The sequence below is a fragment of the Panthera leo genome, chromosome A2, assembly GCF_018350215.1.
Source record: "Panthera leo isolate Ple1 chromosome A2, P.leo_Ple1_pat1.1, whole genome shotgun sequence".
In the NCBI taxonomy this organism is placed as follows: Eukaryota; Metazoa; Chordata; class Mammalia; order Carnivora; family Felidae; genus Panthera; species Panthera leo.
In genome coordinates, this window is record NC_056680.1 from 19,155,017 (window position 1) to 19,174,803 (window position 19,787).

The 19,787-nt window shown below is 55.4% G+C and overlaps 1 protein-coding gene across 5 annotated transcripts in view; it reads right to left on the reverse strand.

Annotated features, from left to right (window-relative positions):
• Positions 1–19,787, reverse strand: part of CACNA2D2 (calcium voltage-gated channel auxiliary subunit alpha2delta 2) — a 143,811-nt gene that overhangs the window by 54,465 nt on the left and 69,559 nt on the right. For all 5 annotated transcript variants that reach the window (XM_042929482.1, XM_042929481.1, XM_042929480.1 and 2 more), the window contains exon 3: positions 16,887–17,003. In XM_042929482.1, the coding sequence (XP_042785416.1) occupies positions 16,887–17,003 (117 nt within the window). The remainder of the gene's footprint in view (positions 1–16,886; positions 17,004–19,787) is intronic.

Here is a 19,787-nt window from a genome sequence, read left to right on the forward strand (position 1 = left end):
GAGGTGGCAATAGAGCTGGGGTTGCTCCTGCAGGCCATTTTCCTGCATGAGGCTCAGAGAAATGTTTCTTCTCCTCCAACTCTGACTGTTAGCTCAGATGTTCCACTGTGAGGAGACCCTTGATGTGCCTGATGATTCAGTGTTCCTCATCATAGGCTTCAGGGAGCCCCTGCCAAGGGGAGAGAAGACAGGAATGGGGTGCTCTGAAAACACCATACCTCTGTCCTGGACCCCATTGGCTCTGCAGAGGAGCATTGGGGAGACCATGACATCAGCTGTGGGGCTGCATCGACTTAGATGGGACCCTGGGAAACTTGGGCCCCAGCTGGTGCTATCCAGTGGTCTTGACCCTTTTCCTTGCTGCACCTCAATTTGCCAATCTATAAAACAAAGATATCCATCCTGGACCTGCCTGCCTACAGGTGCAGTGGTGCAGTGAGTGGAGAGAGGGACGATGAGACATCTGTGACAAAGGGTTTCCAGGCAGCAATGAGCATGTGCAGGGGGTGTTGACCTGGGACACACAGACGCACACATATGGGCATGCATAGGCCAGGATGCACACATGCACAGGAATTAGCTGCAGGTGTGTGTGCACGTCTGTCTGTAGCCATTCACATGGGTGCATGCGGCTTAGGTATGCTGCTGGGGTTGCAGAGTGGGAGATGGGATGGGAGCACGCAGGTTTTATACACATACATGTCTGTAGGTGCCTGAAGCCCACATGAGTGCCTGTAAGTGAGATGGGCCATGTTGGGCAGTAGGAACCTTGAGATAGTAGAGCTCTCTCCTGCCTTCCCAACCCAGCTCTTCAGACTCTTCCAGCACACATGCTCCGCATATCTTAGACATATACCCATGCATGCGGGCCCTATCACAGAAAGCCCTGACTGGCCTTTAGACATACATACGGGCATGCATATACATTTAGCACCATCCCTGACATGCATTTGGGGGCACATCCCAGCCATACCGACAGCTTCCCATGAGCAGACACATGCTCTGCTTGTTTTTGGCCTTAGGTGGGCCCCATCACCAATGCTGTGAACTCTAAAGGGAACTTGGGAGTTTTCTTTTGCTGACACAGGCAGCTGCTCAGGGTGGCCTGGCGCTGGGCAACCCAGGAAGATCCAGCACTGCCTGCTATGGCCACCTTGCATCTCTCACCGCCTGCTTAGAGGCAGCACTCTGGGCACAGGTGGGTGTCTGCAGTCTAGGGGAAGCTCCTGTTTAGTCAGGTTCCTGGAAAGAGCAAGGGTGGGTTGTGGGAGGGAGACCCCACAGAGTCTCAGGAAGCTGTGTCCCGGTCAGGAGATGGGGCTTGACCCTGAGCTGCCTCCTTCTCACTGCCTTCAGCCCTGCTCAGGCTCTGGGTTTGCGCTTATGGATGTGTGTGTGTGCTACTGACACCCGCTCCTTGCCTCCCTGATGTGATTGTCTTCTGACACCCCTCTGATACTCCATTACACATCCTCACATTATTTGTCAACTCTCTGCCTCCCATCTGGACCACAAGGTCCCAGAAGGCATGACCAGGTCTGCTTCTGTCACTGTGGAGTCCTCAGCAACCAGCAACCAGCACAGGGCCTGACAAACAGAAGACATTTGGTGTGGACTTGGGAAATGAATAGACAGGTGGAAGCTGACATGATGGGGTTCAGGGGGCACTGAGAAGTGCTGCAGTGGGAGGAAGAGCCTGCCACCCCTGCCCATATCAGCTTTGGAAATCAATGGGCCCTATGGAAGAGTGAGCCAGGAAGACAGGGCAGTGCCGTGAGAGGCAGGACCATACTTCTGTTCCTATTAGCCAGAAGAGGCTGCACCCCACCTGCCCTGTGGGGAATACACAGGCTCCTCCCCTAAGATCACCACCACTCCCCAGAGCCGCAAAGTATCCCCAGAGCCGCAAAGCATCTGCAGTAGAAGTGGGCACTGCCTGGGGGCTGGGCCAGGTCACAACACAGGCACAGGCATGCAGTAGGTGCTCAATATATGTTGTAAAATGAATGATATCCCTGCCTTACTCAAAAGGCTGCCAGGGCTTTCAAGGCCTGGTATTCAAGGCCTCCCACTGCCATTTCTACCTTATTGGTTGTGCACTGCTTCTTCCTCAAGCTCGCCCCTGCCCATGGCCCCTTCATCCCTTTTTTTATGCTGTGGTCCCATCTGGCCTGCCCCTTCTCCTGGCCAATTCCCCGGCCAGATCCTGTCACAGCTCACCGGCCTCTGTGGGGATGTCTCCCTGAGTGCTCCCAGGGCCAGTCCCGGACACACATGCAGGTGTCAGGAGGGGTACTAAGGGCAGCCCAAGAGGTGAGTGGTAGACGAACTCTTGTTCTAGCCCCTCAGGGCCAATGTCCCCATTGCAGCCCCTTCTCTGGGGCATCCTGATGCTCCCATGAGGGCCAATGTCCCCTGTCGATTGCTGCAGGCTGGACAGGAGGAACAAAGCAAGGGGTGAGGGGCTAGGCCCATGGGGGCGTGGGCTCTGCCGGCAATGTCTCTGCTCTTCCCCTGGGCTCAGGCCTGGCTGGAGTCTTGAGTCCTAAGCCTTTGGAGACTTGGTGGGGCAGGGGGGTTGCCCTTGAGATGGGAGAGGTACAACCTGTGGTGGGGACATCTTAGAATGTGATGTGAGGATGTTTCTGAATTTGTGGGGGGCTTCCTGGGCTTTGCCTAGAAGCTTCAGATGGAGGCACTTGCCTATAGAGGAATGGAAGAAGGGACAGGAACATGGGGGTGGGGGATGTGGTAACTCAGTCCGTGTCTCCTGGGCCAAGGAGGGCTAATGGGCAAGGAAGTCTAAGCCAAAATTCTCCAGAGGTGGAATCAAGGCTTAGGCTTCAGCAAGAGGGATCATGATCTGACATAAGGAAGAAATTCCAGACATTTGGTGGGCTCCAATTCTGGAATGGGACCCTGAGGACATGGTGGCATTTCCCTCCCGAGTCAGGGATAGGCTAACATGCCGCTGCCTGGGGACAGGGAGTGGGCCAGCCCTCCTCCAGCCCCCTAATTAGAGAAGCTGTTCTGGTTTCCTGGCATCAAGGACCTGTGTCCCCAGAATTCCTGGGACCACAATCTTGTGAGCCAGGACCTGACCTTGTCCCCCTGAGCTGCGTTGGTAATTTTACATGTGAAACATCTGTGACCTAGTTGGTGACCTCGAGGCCCATGACACCAACCCTGGGCTGCATTTCGCCTGACAAGTAACCCTGGGAACATTTTTCCAACTTGTGATCAACGGACTCAGGAGTGACCCTGAAGCTGCTAGAGCAGACAGCACTCTCATGGGAAAGCTCGGTGGAAATGGGCGCGTGCTATGGCTCTTGAGCGATTATGTGGGGTGCGGTGGGAGTGCACACAGGCCCTCGGGGCTGGCACCATTCCTCAAATTTGGCAGTGCACCCAGGGCTGGAGCCCTTAGAAATGCTGCTCTTGACAGGCAGGAAGCCAGGGAGGGTGACACGGTGCAGGGGGCAGCCGGCAGCCTCCTCCAGGCCAGGCTCTGGCTCCCTTGGGTCCTCTATGGAGACTTAGGAAGGCCCGACCTCCACTCCTTGTCCGCTGTCCCCTCCCCCCATCTCTCCTTCTAAGAGGAAAATCACAGGGAAGCAAACCTTGGGGGGAGAAAGGAGAATGTTTTTAATTAAAAGTTTAAGAGAATTCACGTCCTGAGGGAGTCGGAGCAAGAGAAGGCGGGGAGACAGTGGGGGCAGTGGGGGGGTCGCGGGAAAGTAGGCCACACCAGCTGAGGGCTGGAGCCCAATCCTTCCAAATGCCCAGGGCCCACCACTGCAGCAGGTTCTGAGCCACTGAGGGCTCTCTGTGCAGATGAGGCCTCGGCTACCTCTGGTTTCCCATCTAGGGAATGGGTGGGGGAGGTGGGGCAGGGGGCTCAGCAGTGATGGCTGGACCAGAGCAGCACCAATTGCTGAGGCTAAAACAGCTTAAATTCCTGCACTGCTCCTTCTGCCTAGCCCTACCACTGGAGGCAGATGTTCCTGGTGCCCCCTGGCTGGAGCTGCCATGCTTGGTCAGGGCCAAGGCCTGGGCCACCTGCTGCGGGGCTCCATATGTGCCCTGTCTATAGTTCATTGTCTCAAGAAGCCCCCACCTCATGGCTAGACCAGATCCTGGTCGGGACGGGTGGGGTGGAGAGTATGGGGGGTTCAGGGCAGCCCGATTGCTGTGGGATCTTGTCCAACAGGCGGGGGTGGCAGACAGATGTTAATGAGGATCATTGGGATTCCTATAAACCAAGTATTGGCTGCACACCTGGCTCAGCTCATCCATGCATGGCCATGCATACTGAGCAGAGGCATTTGGCATTCGGAATTCTGCCCCCTCACTCCCAGCCTGCCTGCCATACACGTGCCTACCAGGGCAACTCCACTTAGTGACTCAGTCTGAGCCTAGCTTGGCCTGATCAGTCCCTGAGTGTGAGCAGGTACCCATAGGTGCCCCCAGAGCAGGGCTTGGTCAGCTCTACTCCATCCCTTCCTCCTGCCACAGGGAGGGTACAGACACCCTCAGCCCACTGACCTCCATCTGGTCACCAGGCCCCGGGTCCAGCATGTATGTTAAGGGGGCCAGTGCATGGGGTGGGGGGTCCTGTGCACAGCGGGTGGCCAGAGCTGACCTGCAAGATGGACTCATCCCCAGTAATCTTCCTCAATCCCATCCCCGCCTACCCCTTCCTGGGAAAAGGAAAAGGCGAAGGGAAAATAAGACAGATGCAGTATTTTGCAAAATGAGCTAATTACACAGCAGTCATACAAGGAGATGAGATTAGCAGCATATTTGATAAAAGGAGACACAGGTATGCATGTGGGAGGTAGAGAAAGGTCACTGTTATCCCTGGGAGACTGTGGGGCTTGGTGCTTCTGCCAGGGCCATACGGAGTGGGGGCTGCAGCCCTGTCACTCAGGCCACAGTCACACAGCTTAATCCTGGGCCATGTGAAAGCCGCAACCTTAGGGAAGCAAGTCAGTGTGTGCATGTACATGAGAACACACACGCTCATGTCTAGACACCCCCCATGGGATACATACACACATAAGCCCAGGAGAGGGAAGAACAGCCACACTCTCCCATGCCTCCCCTACACTCGCTCCCCTGCAATCTTGTGTCTTGGGGTTAGTTAGAGCTGTGCTTGTGGTGGGGGTCCTATGCACGAACATCCAAGACAGAAGACAGTGTAGCTGTAGCTGTCATTAATGGGGCTGTCACCACTGCTGGCTGAGAACGGATAGATGCATTTTCTCGTTTAAATGCCTACTCATCTGCTGGCCCCTGGGGTCAGGGCCCTCCCACCTGAGGGATGTGGGGGTACACCAGCCCAGGCTGTTCCTCTCATCTCACGGTACCTACTCCCCAACTCTTCAGCCCTTCATACTATGGGTGTATGGGAAGATGCTCTTGAACTCCCTAAGCCCCAGCACCCAGCAGGGCCCTGAGGCCCCCAATGACCAGAGCCAAAGGTCCAAGATGTAAGCTCAGAAGAGCTTCGAGCCCCTCAGAGCTCTGGGCAAGAATGTGTAGTGGTGCTAAACTTGCACAAGGACACGAAGATGTGAGTGGCTCTGGGTGGAAGGCCACAGCTCTCACTCCCTGAGACGTGAGCACCACACACCACTGCTGCACACCAGTCTCACCACGCTTCCCTCTGGGGAGGGGTCAGCAAACACCTGAGGACGGAAGGTGGGGGCGGGCAGGAAGTGCTGCCTACTTGCTGACAATCCCCATCGGTTCCTGGGGGTTCGGCCTTCTCACCCCACAGCCTGCTCCTGACCGTCCAAGACCCCCTGTCCCCGTAAGTGCCACCTTCTCCACCACCCCCCCACCCCCACCCAGAACCTGGAGGGTTCAGCCTGTTTCCCTTCCCATTCTAACCCCTAAGCTACACTCAACTCTGCCTGACCCCACACTCCTACCCGCAGGGCCCCTCCATGCTGTTCTCTTTCACAGAATGCTCTTTCCCACCCTCTGGGAGGCAAACCCCCTCCTTCCCTCCAGCTTCAGCCCCAGCCTCAGCCTCAGCCTCAGCCTCAGTGTTACTTCTCTGTGCTTCCAGGTAACTGGGACTCTTTCATGAAAGCCCAAAGTGAGGTCAAGTGATGGCAATCTTCCCCATGGCCCAAGCCCCTGCCTTGTAACAGTGATAACCACACAGCACACACAGGTCTAAGAGCCAGTCAAGTCTCAGCTCAGACAAAACCCTCGGCAATCCTGCCAGGTGGACTCTTCTCTGATCCCCTGCCCTGACCCTGTCTCAGTGCCTGTCCATCCATCTGTCCATCTGCCGGATGCTCATGCCTCCTGAAATTGGATGCTGCTGGATCTGATGACAAGGAACACAGGGGAGGCGAGGGGTGGAGCTGGGCCTCGGGAGGGACTCTGCATAGGGGGTGGGGAAGCCCCAAACTTGGCCTTGAGAGGCCTGAAGGCCGTCTCTGCCAGGAAGTTCCTGAGTTGTGCCAAGGGGAGACTGCACTGGTCCCTCCTAATCCTGCTCCTGGCCTGGGGATGCCCTTGCTGGTTCCCCGTACCTACCCAGTCCAGGCCCAGCAGTCAAGTGGGTGAATCGGTGGGTCATAGGTGGGGAGCTGCCTGCTTGCCCATCAACCCCAACTATCCAGGGAGGGGCTGGACCCAAGGCACCTGGGCAGCTGGAGATAGGGCCTCACACCCTCGGCTCCAGCTGGTGTTGACACAGCAAACATGCCGCGACTCCCATTCGCTGAGGCACCAAGTGGGCAAACACAGGAAGGCTGGAACAAAGGGCTTGACAACCGTGACCAGCCTCTCAAACAAGGGACCCAAGCCCTGTGCCAGGAGGCAGGAAGCATTAAGCAGCCTGGACAGTGTGGCCCACAGAAGTGGAAGCTAGGGACAGACCCTTGATGAAGCATCCAGAGTAGGGGGAGCCGGCCTGAAGACCGATGGCCTGGGGTCAGTCCCGTGCTAGGCACAGACCAGTCTCATCCATGGGACTTGTCCCATGTGCATTCCTTCTTGAATCGGTGTCACCAAGGTCTGGGCATAAACTCTGATGACAGATCTGTGAGGCTATGCTTGTTGCTCCTACTGTCCGGGTAGGGAAACTGAAGCCCAGAGAAAGTGAGATCTGCCAAGGGTTCAGTGCGCTACTCAAGTGCAGAGTGGGGGCTATAGCACAGCAGTGGTTTAGGCCCCTGATGCTTGGCCACCTTCCGCTCTGGGCCTGGTCATGTGTATCATGAGCCATGCGACATCTTTATGGGGGACTCATGGCCAAAGGTTCTTTTTGGAACAGTGCAAGGTTAGGACTATGCAGGTTGTGGTCACTAGGTGAGGTTTCCACTAGACTGCAAGGAATGATGTCTCCACTGGGCATAGCCCTGCATGCCTCTGCCGAAGGCCCACCTCACAGTGTGTTTGTGCACGTGCTCTGCATGGCCACGCCATTGGGCGAGACCTTCCATCACCTTATGCGTGTGGATGCCCCACCATGAAGACATGTACGTGCTCTCTGTACCTCTGGTCTGTACTTTGCTGTGCCCTCCGCCTTGGACCCTCTTCCTCTGCCTGGCTACATCTTCAGCAACCCCCCTGCCCCCACCCCAGGTCCCCTAGGCCTGATCAGAATCCACAGGCTTACCACCCTGGCCCACACTTTGTGGAATGGGTCATATCACTGTCACCTTGAGCAGACTGCACTCTTTGAGGGAGGAGCCCCATAGGTCTATTCCCCCATCTCTGGACCTGGTAACCTAGTATGGTGCTCATACACACCGGTTGCTCAGCACTCAGTAAAACAAAGGTTGAAGGAAGCAAACAGCACCCAAAGTACCGGGTATCCCTTGACACAGTGAGCCAGGATCAACTGATCTCCGGGAAAACCTTGGGGGACCCCACCCAGGGTCACTATGACACCATGGGCTGGGCTGGCCTTCAGGTGTGGGTTTGGAAAGACTAATGAGGGACCTCAGAGGGGCTTCTCACCATGCCTGTGCTGGGTGCAAGGAACCAGGCCCTCTCTGCCAGCAGCCCTGTGAGCCGACTCACTTCTCCCATAGGTACCCACTATCAAAGCAGAGGCATTGGTCCCTAGGTATGTTAAGCCATGAAAAATGGGGATGACAGAAGTGACTGGCTGCTCCCAAGGCTGCCGCACCCTGAAGGGGCCATGCTTACCAATGTGCAGCTACCACCCCAGGCCTCAGGTGGTGAGCCCTGCCCCCTACCTCTGTCATCTCTTCACCCCCCTCCCCTCCAGTGCAAAATGATGCACAGGCTACACCTGCTCGGCTCCCTTCCCAGCTCACAAAACCCGTATGGACAGACGCAGCCTGACTCACTTCTGCTCATGCTCACTGCCAGGCCAGGGCTTGGTGCCTTCCTTCTTCCCTTCCTCCACTTTTGGAAATTCTACCAGCTCAAGTGCCACCACCTCCAGGCTGTCTCCTTAGACTTCCCCTCCCATTATCAGCTGTTCTATACACGAGGATCTCAGAGTTTGTCCGTCTCCTCAAAGTATGGGGTCCTGGAGGATGGGGACTAGCTGGGCCACCGGCTCACCCTGCCTTAGATGCACCCTCCCTCCCCCAGCCCTTGTACATGAGGTTTCAGAACAAAGGGCCAGAAGCTATTAAAACTCAATTAAATTTCTCACTTCTCTGATCCTGAATTAGACTGGTTTGTCCCTGTGGCACCTGCGGGCCCTGTTCTTCCACATCCCAGCATCTGCCCCACGTGTCCAGCTAGGACCCCCAAGGAGGTGGGCAGAAGCAGGAGAGGATCCTACCTCAGCGCCGGCTTCTCTGGGAGTGTAATCCAATGTGTCTTCCCTGGGGGTCCACGGCCGTTTCATCCATTTGGCTGACCCCCCACCCTCATGCCCTAGATTCCCTTTCCTGTGGTAGTCAGGACATACAGGTTGAATAGGAACCCACTCTCTAGCTATCTATCCACTCTCTAGCTATCCTGTGTCCCCCAACTGAGGTCTTGCCCCTAGGCCCTTGTTTGTGCTCTGCCTCCTGCCTTGCAGACCCTCAACTTTTCCTTCCCCACCCTGGGGCTTCCTCTTTGCTCTAGTCAGCATGGCTCTACTTCCTCCCAATCCTCAGGAGCTCCGTGAGGAGCAGGCACACAGGCTCAGGAGCCAGGGTGAGCTGGGGGAATTGTGACCCTGTTTTAGCCAGGCAACAGCCAAGGCTGGCACTGTCTCTGCACCTCTGTTTCCTCATCTGTAAAATGGTAATTCTGCTCTACAGTAAAGCAGAGACTGGCTCCACACCTGGGGTCAGGCTGGGGGCAATGGGAAGGTTTGCTGAATGACTGAGTGAACACGCAAATGACAGGGAGACTGAACGGTGCTATGGGGAAAGCACCTGGCATCATGGAGCAAGGCCACTGGGCAGGTGAGGCTGACACCCCCTCTTGGAGCAAGTTCTGGGTCTGGGGTGCCTTGGCTAAGGTATCTCCACAAGAAGTGGTCAATGCTGGTCAGGGCAGACAGGATGTTGAGCTTCCTGGCCTGACACATGGCCCTTTAGTTTCCTCTGACCTTCAGCCACTAGGGAGAGTTCAGCAGCAGGGCGGGGGGGTATAAGGCTGATCCACCAGGCTCTGTGGACTCAGGGGTGTTGCACCCAGGCCCCTAGATCCTTTGGCTAGAAGATGCTGGGGAATGACCACAGCTCTTCTGACCCTTCTTGAGGTCCCTGTACTATGGAGGAGGAGCCACGAGAGGAGCCTGCTCTACAGGGGAAATCCTAGGAACTAGGGAAGGCTGGCCCAAACACACAGCTCGGCCTTTCTTTAGCCTGACAGGCCGAGCCAGGCCTTCATCTGACCACCACTGGCTAGGGCGAGTAGGATGGATGAGGTTGGATGAATGAGGTTTCCCCTAAGGATCCTGGGGACACACCCCACCTGCATGACCTCCCTCTTCGTTTCCAGGGAGGCTGGCTGAGGCTGCGGCCTCCTAGGGGTCTCTGGCCACACCATGTATCCTCCGAGGAGGCCATCCCCATGTACACCTCCACCAGTTGCTGGGAGCGGCGTGTCTTTGCCCAAGGCTCACGCTGACTCCCAGGGCCTGTGGGTATATGGGGAGTGCACAGCAGCTTACCTTTCCTCCCCTACACGTTCAGGCCACCTCGGAGGAGGAGCTCCCTCTGAGCCCTGTTCCTGAGTGGTCACTCTGCCACCACATGCTGCCTTGTCTCTCCTGAGTGCTCACCACGGCCCAGGTCCCCGTCCTTGTTTCCTTGCTGGCCGGCTCTCTTGCTGCCTCCCTCTGTTAGGTGGGGGTCCCCAAGAGTTCCCACATGAGAAGTATTCAACAGATGTCCATTCACTTATTCTGTGCTCCCCCCATCCCTGGGGGCCCCAGGTGGCTCCTCTGGGTGGCACTGGCACCTTGCCAGGAAGCAGCAGCGCTGTTTGGGTGAGGGGAGAATAATCAGCCTTAAACGTCGCAATCAGGGAGAACAGGCTGCTCAGGCCCCTGGTGCCCACGCGTGCGCCTAATTGGCTCTACGTGTCTGTGGCTCCTTTCAAGAGCGGGAAAGTGGAAGGGTCAAGATCTCTTAATGTTTGTAATGAAGGGGAGGCAGAAGCCACTGCCGGCCCCACGTAAACACCTTTTAATTGCACGGAGAAGGGTGGGCGGGGGCAGCCCATGCTACAGAATCCCTTGCCTGTCTGTCCCCCATTACTGTGGCTTTTAGAGCTTCCCAGTCTGCAGTCAGATCCCAGAGGGTGACCTCCAGCCAGAACACAGAGTCACAGCCCTTGCACCTGTTGTACAAATGTTCCTGAGACTCCTACTCTGGGCCAGGCCTCCTCCAGGCCTTGTCCTTTCAGGGCTGATCTGCCCGTCCAACCCCCATCAATCAGTGCAGCTGAGGACCCAGCTCTGAACCAGCCTCTGGCTGTCTCAGTGCCAAACTCTTCCCCCCAAATCCTTGCTGCCTCTTCCAGGCAGCCCCAAGCTCAGTTTTACCCTCTTAAACTGAAGTGATCTTCCTCCTGCTACAGCTGCCCCATTCCATCTGCACCTCTCTGAGGTCCCAATGTCCCCTGCTTACGCGGCTTTTATTCATCATGGCTGCATCTCTCTGTCCCATTACACCAGTGGTTCTCAACCAGGATTTGGGGGTAAGGGAGTTTTCCCCCCAGGTGACATTTGACAAGATTTGGGGACATCTCTGGTTGTTACAGCTGGGGGAGTGGTGTACTACTGGCATCTAGTGGGTGCAGGGCAAGGACGCTGCTGAGCAATCCTACGGTGCACAGAGCAGCCCCCACAACCAAGAATTATCCTGCTTGAAATGTCAGTAGTGCTGACACTGAGAAACCCTGCCTTGGATGAAGCCTTGGAAAGAAAAGCAGCAAGTAAGCAGGAGCGAGGTGGAGTGTGCTCCCTCCTGACAGGAGTGGTCTGCTCTACAGCTTGGGAGGGGGGGCTCCTCGGCCCCCTCCCTGGCTCATTCCTTCTATTCCTCTGAGCACCCAACCCAGGGCCCAGTTCCTGAACAGACCTGGCCACACTGCCAACAATGCATCAGTTTAATTGGGTTAAGTGGCCATTAGCGGCAAAAGCAGGGCGGCTGTGTGCAGAAGGGTTTTTAATTTTACTCTTTAAATGATGCTCGCTCCCCAGAGAGGTGACTGAGGGTGGGAACACTGCCCACTGGAGCCCCCAGATCCAGGGCTGCAGCTGCGCCACCCCCTGTCCCATCCATCTGGGCCTCACAAGGCTGGGCTGGGCCTCACGAGGCTGGGCTGGGCCTCACGGGTGCACCGTGTCTGTCTCCACTGCCCAAGGAAGAACCTGTGGGCGCAGGCACTTGCCCAAGGTCACTAGGTCATTCCAGGGCAAGCCACTATCAGAGGAGGCCAGAGCCCCATCTCTTCTTCCCTCAGCCCTGTCCACACCCTGCAGTCAGCAAATGCCATGTGGCTACCGGTGGTAGTCCAGAGGAGGCCAGCGTTGGGGGGCAGTTTGTGGGGTCTGAAGCCCAGCTGCCCAGATCTAAAGCCTGAATTTGGTGTGGGGCTTAGGGCCAGTGGTTTAAACTCTCTGGGGCTCAATTTCCTCAAATGTAAAATGAGGATACGATACTCTCGGCTTGTAAAGAGGATTTGGAGAGATCTGGAGTGTTCTGGCTCATCGTAGGCTGGGCACCTGATAGGCACTAAGAAAGAGGCCAATGATCATGGGAGGGAATTATTTCTGCCCATTTTAGGGGAAACATTCTGACTTCTGAATCTACATAAATCATCTGTGGGCACTGAGAAATATTGAAGCTCAGCCCCATCCCTGGAGAATCTGATGTACTTGGTTTGGGGCGAGGCCTGGGCATCACCATTTAAAATCTCTCCAAGTGACCTCAATGTTCAAGCAGGTTTCAAAACACTGCAGGAAGACAAGGGGCACCTGGGTGGCTCAGCTGGTTGAATGTCTGACTCTTGATCTCAGCTCAGGTCTTGATCTCAGGGTCATGAGTTCAAGCCCTGAGTTGGGCGTGGAGCCCACTTAAAGAAAAAAAGTTTGAAAAACACCATAGGAAGACAAAGGTACAAAGGCACAACGTCTGGAAAGGTCTTGGCCCTGGGAATAGCAGGAGGTACCTGAGGTGGAGCATGGGGAACGTGGGCATGGTAGAAGGGGAGAGCTTAAGGACTGAGGTCTCTAGGTCCTGGATCCCCAGTCAAGCCTTTCCACTGCCTCTGGCTTGTTTGAAGTTTGAGGTAAGAGGGTCTCCCCAAGAGCAGGCTCTAGCCACACTGATGTCCCTCAGTGCTCTGGCCTTGGGCTTCCCATTCTCTGGGAACTGAGACAACTGAACCACAATGCCCATGGCCCCACCACTGAGAGGAGGCTGGAACCCCTTGCATTCAGGTCACTCCTGACCTTATCAAGGCTGTATCTCCTCTCACAGCCTCTCCTCTAAGCCACAGAACAGAGGTATCAGGGATGGTGCTGAAGGTGGCACAACCTTTGGGGACACTGTTTTCTTTGTGGCCTTTATAAATGATGGTTCCTGGAGGTATGAGACTGAGACCAGAAGTACTGGGCAGGGATGGTCTCATGTCCCTATTTTACAGAGAGGGATGCTAAGGCTTGGGATGGGACTAGACTGAGTGCTCTGTGAGGGCAGGAGCAGGGCCTGCCCTCCCCCTGCCCACCAGCACCAGCCTGGCACACAGTAGTCCACTAGAGAATGTTGATGACTCATTGGAGGAAAAAAATACAACCAGGAAGAAATGACCTTTCTGACAAGGGCTGTGTGTCAAGGCCCCAGCAGGGAGGACAACAGAGTCCAGATTTGGGCTGCCTCCAATGTGCTGTAAGTTGCTAAGGCAACTCTGCCTCCAATGTGCTGTAAGAACTCAGGTACCTCCCTCCCTCTCCTGGGACTCAAGACCCTTAGAGAGTGGGCCTTGGCTCAGAGGACCCATCTCCCTGGTAGTAGAATTCATAAAACAGCTCCCCTCCATGTTTCCAAAGCTAAGGCCCTAGCAGGTTTCCTGGACTTGGGAATGCTGGTTGCCTGTGCTGCAAGGCTCCTGACCTGGCCCTGCTCCTTCCCTGACTCTTGCCTGCATAAATCACCTTGTGCAGCTTGGAGAAACTCGTAACAAATGTCTGATTGTCCCTGATTAGATGAGCCAATGAACTTCCGTCCTGTGTTGCTCAGATTTCTCTTTGCAAGTCCCAAATTAAAATTCCAGACCAGAGCAAGAGGATTTAAATTGGATTACTGGATGGGGTCCAGGGAGAGAGGAACAATGGATGGGGGGGGCAAGGGGTCCAGGCCCCCACATCCCTGCCTCCATATGCACCCAGGCTGCAAACAAATGTGAGAAAGGAAAGAAGGGCCAGAACTTGATTAAAAGCAAATTTAAAACACAATTAAGACCAAAGCTCATCCTGAACAATTAGGACCAAGGCAGGGGAAGGATGGTTGTCCTCTGCATCCTCTGGGGATATGGACAGAAGCATCTTGTGGGCCTAGAGCCAGAGGCACTGCAGCAGGGGGGTTCATGGCCCAGCAGAGTGCTGGGAAGGTAAGCGTGGTGGGCTCTGTGCACACCTTGGAATCATGTGGGAGTCAAGGGCATGGCTTAGCATCAGAGTGACCTGGGTTCACATCCTGGCCTGATGCATGGCATGTCTGAGTCTCTGTCCCCTCTGTGAAGTGGGCCTCCATCATGGGGTTGCAGTGAGAGTAACCTGTGACAGACAAGACATGGTGAGTGCCCAAACAGTGAATGCCCTTTTCCATCATTCTTTTTTCTTTTATTTGAGAGAGAGAGAGAGAGAGAGAGAGAGGGAGAAGGGGAGAGAGAAACAGCACATGTGAGAGCAGGGGAGAGGGGCAGAGGGAGAGAGAGAGGGAGAGAAAGGGAGAGAGAGAGAGAGAGAGAGAGAGAGAGAGAGAGAGAGAGAGAGAGAGAGAGAATCCCAAGCAGCAGGATCCATGCTCAGAGTGGAGCCTGATGTGGGGCTCGATTTCAGGACCCTGGGATCATGACCTGAGCCAAAATCACGAGTTGGATGCTCAACCAACTGAGCCCTTCAGGCTCTCCCCCATCATTCTTCTATTGAAAATAATTTGTGGCATGTCAGGCTGGCTCAGTTGGAAGGGCATGCAACTCTTGATGTTGGAGTTGTGAGTTTGAGCCCCACACTGGGTGTAGAGATTACTTAAATAAATTTTAAAAAAATAAGAAGAAAATAATTTGTATTTGGCACCAACTATGTACCAGGCCATGGGCTAGGCTGCAGATGCAGTGGGAAGGAGAGAGACCTCTGCCCTGCCTTGAGGGGCAGGGTCCAGCATGTGGGTGGGGTATAGAGAGAGTTGGGATCAGGACCCAGGCCTTGGGCTCTACCCTCCCTGCCAAGCTATCAAGGTTGATAGTTTGTCTAGAACTGGGGAGAAGAACTTGGGGAGGGACCTCAGATTTGCAGTGTCCGGGGAGGATGGGCAGGGGGCTGGGCCCTGGGCTCCATCTGTGGAGGGCAAGTCAGGTATCTGTCATTGCCACCACTCACCACCTCTCATTGAGGGAACTGGTCCTAAAGCCAAGGTGGGCAGCAGGCCTAAAGGATGCCTCTTCTCAAATTTATCAGAAAGTTTCAACACAAGTTCAGGGCTGGTTGCCCGCACTTTGTAAAATGGAGGAAAGTAAGGAAGTAGTGGGCAAATGAGGAGTCTGGAATGAATGGAAGAGAGAGAGAAAGAGAGGCAAGAAAGGAGGGGACAGGATCCAGGTCAGTCCCAGTTCTAGGAAAAGCAAGGAGGGGACATGATATGCTGGATGGATAGGGCAGCAGAATGTTTCTCACAGTCAGGGGAGACACTCTTGCCCTACCCTGGGACTGCTGTCCCAGTTGAAGACTGGGCTTTGCCTCCTCCCCGGGGCAGTTCATTTCTCCACTTGTCTCCCCACCTGTGACCAGGAGATCCTGAAGGTCAGGCTGGACTGGGGCTGGGCTCACTCTGGGTCGTCTGGATCCACCCTGGGTTGGGAGGCCTTCAGGCTCCACTTCCTCTGGGACCCTGGTCCCAGCATGCCAGCCTCCCCCTATTCTATGATTCCAGGTCACACAGGATGGGCAGGGGACCCCAGGGGGATGGCAGGGTCCAGCTCCTGGGGAAGAGGGTTCTCTCCTTGGGGCCTGGATGTGGTGGGGGCTTGAGCTAGGTCACTGACCTGATTTAACCCTGCCAGGCCCCTGGTCTGAGCTTGGGTATGGCTTGTATGGATTTGCTCATCCTTTTAAAAAAAAATAGTTTTACTGAGATACAATTCACATACTACAGAATTTACTCACATAAAGTATATAATTCAGTGTTGGTTTTTTTTTTTTTTAGCACATTCAGAGTTGTACAACCATCACCACAATCTAATTTTAGAGTATTTTCATCACCCCAAAAAGAAACCCTGTACCCATTAGCAGTCCCTCCTTATTCCCCCTCCCTTCCAGCCCTAGGCAACCACTAATGTACTTTCCATTTCTGTGGATTTGCCTATTCTGGATATTTCACAGAAATGGGATCACACAATAGGTGGTCTTTTGTGGCAAGCTTCTTTCACTTAGCAGAATGTTTTCAAGTTCATCCATGTTGTCATGTGCATCATCAGTACTCCATTCCTTTTTATTGGACTCCTCTTTTTGACACAGGCTGAGGCTGGGGCAGTGGCAGCTGTGCCTCTGATCTGCAGGCAGCTTAGACACTCTCCCTCATTTACTGCACAACCTTGTAGCTCTAGAAGCCCCTCCCCACCTGCACTCCCTTGGAGTGGGTGGAGTTCGACAGGCCTGCTGGCTTTGTACAAGTGGTCAGTGCAGCTGAGTAGGGTCTGTCAACTCCCAGAATGGCAGCACCTTGGAGCTGACAGGCACAACCTCTCTAAGATTAGAGGGGGAGAGTGAGGCTCAGAGGGAGGCAGAGAAACATTCAAGGTCATGGGCAGAGCAGGGGCTCCAATCCCTAGCATTGCATGGCTTCCACATTCTCTGTGGGGCATTTGGGGCCGTTCCACATCCCCCCCCCCCATCAGAGCTGCAGCCTAACCTCCCAGCCATCAGCAGATGCTCACCCAGGGCACGCTCATAGAAGAGAGGAATCTGAGAACTCCAAGCCTGCCTGGGCCCCACCTTCATGCCCGCACAAGAGCCCCAAGACCCCAGGTCACCCTCCAGATAAAACTGTTCCTGCCATTGCTGCCCACAGTCCAGGTGGGCACAGCCCTGACAGTGAATTCAGCCTGAATACAGAGGGCCAGGAGGGCCACGTGTTCACGCTGGGTAGGCACACTGCCCACACAGTGCAGAGCCACTCGCCTGGCCCTCCCTCAACCCACATAACTGCACCTACCTTCAGGGCCTGCACCTTCCTGTCCAGCAGGCTCTCGATGTCTCCTGCCACCTTCTCCACCAACTTCTGAGGCTCGTTCTCCTGCACCTCAAACAGATTCCGGTTGTCCTTGTAGATCTAGAAGGAAGCAGGAGCCAGGGGTGAGGCCAGGGTGGTCCCACATTTCCATGTCACAGCCCCTTCATATCCCCCCTGCACAGTATGATCCAGCCCTTGGCCCTGCCCCAACTCTAGCTCTGGCCATTCGGAGAGCATGGATGTCTGAGGGTTGGGCCCACTGCCCTCCTGAACTTGAAGAAAGGCTACTACAGTCATGGGTTTCACAGCTTGCCCTGGTTGTGGCTGGTGGGATGGGGTTGTCACTGCCTTCTCTGGGACTCAGGGTTCCTCCTCCAGGAGCCATGAGCAACAACCGCATGACTAGTTCAGAGTGGCTGAGAGCAGCAGAGGCGGAAGGGTGGGTTCAATAGGAGGCAGGGTGTGTGTGTTGGGGGGGAGGGGGGGAGATGGGACCAATAAGCATACACGGCATACCACATGTCTGCTGACATGAGGACACTGTCACACTCACTACACCACATATGCATCACATATAGCCACCCCCTATACCCTTTTTTGCGGTGTTGCCCCAGGGCATTTACAGAAACTGCAGTGGGGACTCTAGGCACCCCTAGGGGTTTCTCTCTCATTCAGCGCACAGAATATGGGGGCAGGGACCAGGGAAAAGGAGGCATGTGGGGAGGATAAATCTGCCCCTCTCTCCTTGAGAACTGGGTCTGTGCACACACTCACGTGGGGGTATAAAGCTGACAGTCTGCATCTGCATGCGTGAGTGTGTGTGTTATGGCTCAACACACATCCATCTGTGTGCATGTGTCTGCATGTTGGGGGTAGGATGGGGTTAGGGCCTCTAGATGAAGCCTGGGGCTTATATGTGAGTCAGAAGTGAATTCAGCAGGCCTCTTTGTTCCAGGCTGGGGTCTTGGGTGTCTGCACATGCATGGATGTGTGCATGTGCGTACGTGTGTGTGCATTGTACACTCACGTGTGTCCATCCAAATGACCCCAGGAGGTCTGCTCCCAAAGCTGACTCCTTCACAGAGGTCATATGCCACTACTGAACTGATGCCATGGGGCCACGCCATTGGGCAGTGCAGAACCAGAGGAATTCAGAGAGAGAAGAGGTGATGAGGAGGAGATAAGGAGGTGGGAGAGGCAGCTGATGAGAGACAGACAGGCAGGCAAGATAAGGTCGGAGAGTGACAGCCAGACGAGGGGGAGATAAGGCCTCCAGCAGTTGATGGGGGAGGAGGTGGGGGATCAGGCACCAGAGCCCCTGCCCTGCTGCCCACTCAGCACCCAGCAGTCCAAGGGTTAAAGTGCCACACAAAGCCGGCTCAGGCAGTCTCCTCCTCCTGCCGCCCCCCATCCCTCCCGGCTTCTCTTTTCTTTTTGTCCTTCTCTTAGAACAAAATAATTTGTGGAGAATTCGCTCCTTCCCACAGAGCAGTGCCGATTAGAGGGCGAGGCATGAGGCCTGGACGCAGGGCCAGGGAGGACGGAGGCCCCAAGTGGGCATCAGGCCAGGCTGTTCCCTGGGTTCCCTGGGCTGGGCCTCAGGGCAGAGGCCCCCAGACAGAAGATGGTGATGGAGACAGAGATCAAGGAGGAGTCTGAGTCTGGGGTCACTGGGAAATGTGGAGAGCCTGGAGTGCAGTGCCCACTGTTGGGGGGAATTGAGGCTCAGAAACAAGAAAGGACAGGTCAAGTCCACACGACTCTGAGTGGCAAAGCCAGGTCCTCCTGGACCTCTCCTTCCCGGGTTTCAGGGCTTTAAAAATACACCCTTTCCCAAGCATGAGCTGCTGGCCTGGAGCTGGGACACCCTGGGCTTGTTGAGGCCAGCTATACTGGCTAAAGCCTCGGCCGAGTGCACCCTGGCCCACTTGTGCCAGCAGGGGGCGCAGCTGCCTGGCTTCTCTGGGTAGGGGATGAAGTTCGGACACCTGACTCTCCTGTCAAGGTCATTCCCAGGTGTCCCAAACAGGGCTGTCCATAGCCGCGGCAGTCCTGGATCAGAGGCTGGACCAAGCAGCCTCTTGACAACTCTCCTCTGGGAGCCCCGGAGTTCCTCCCCACAGGATCTAGGGTAGCCCTTGCAGCATCGCATGGTGACTAAGACAGGGCTCAGGAGCCATAGAGGGAGTGGGTCTCCAGGTGGCAGGGTCACACCCCAGGGCCCTGAAAGGTGGCATAAGGGCTTGAAAGCAGGAACCCTGCTAAGAGTCACCTCACGTCTGAACCTTGGTGTCCGATTTACTAAGTGAGAGAACAGCAGTCCCCTCTCTGCAGGCTGATGGAGGACTGCAAAGAACCTACACTATTGTCGCTGCTGCTATTGTTGAGGATCACCAGAATTCTGCAGAAGGAATCACAGTCCCTCCCTGCCTCCACTCTCTCTGCTATATCTGTACACTAAGGATCTGAAGCCATTGGCTCCCATTCCTGGGCAGACAGCCGTGGTCTCCTGGGGTTGGCTCGCCCCCAGCCCCACCCTCTTCCCAGGCCTTCCTGGGAAGCCCCTCTCCAGCCATACTGTTCTTGTCTCCAACACCTCAGCCTGGGCTCGAGAGGTGACAACAGGGGAGCCTAGACACAGAGACGCCACTGATACAGCCAAAGCCAGCTCCCTTCCAGCTCTCCCCAGGCACTGGGCCTGTGTGTAATGGACCCTTGGCAAATGCATATGCCCAATTCCCTGCTCAAGAGCAGAGCTCTGCGACCAGCTAGACCTCAGTCTGACTCATATTCCTGCTTGCAGTTGTGCTACCCCTTGGAACCTGGTGCTTCATCTGCCACACTTTCTTCCTGTCCCAAGGACCCTCTATGACATCTTTCTGC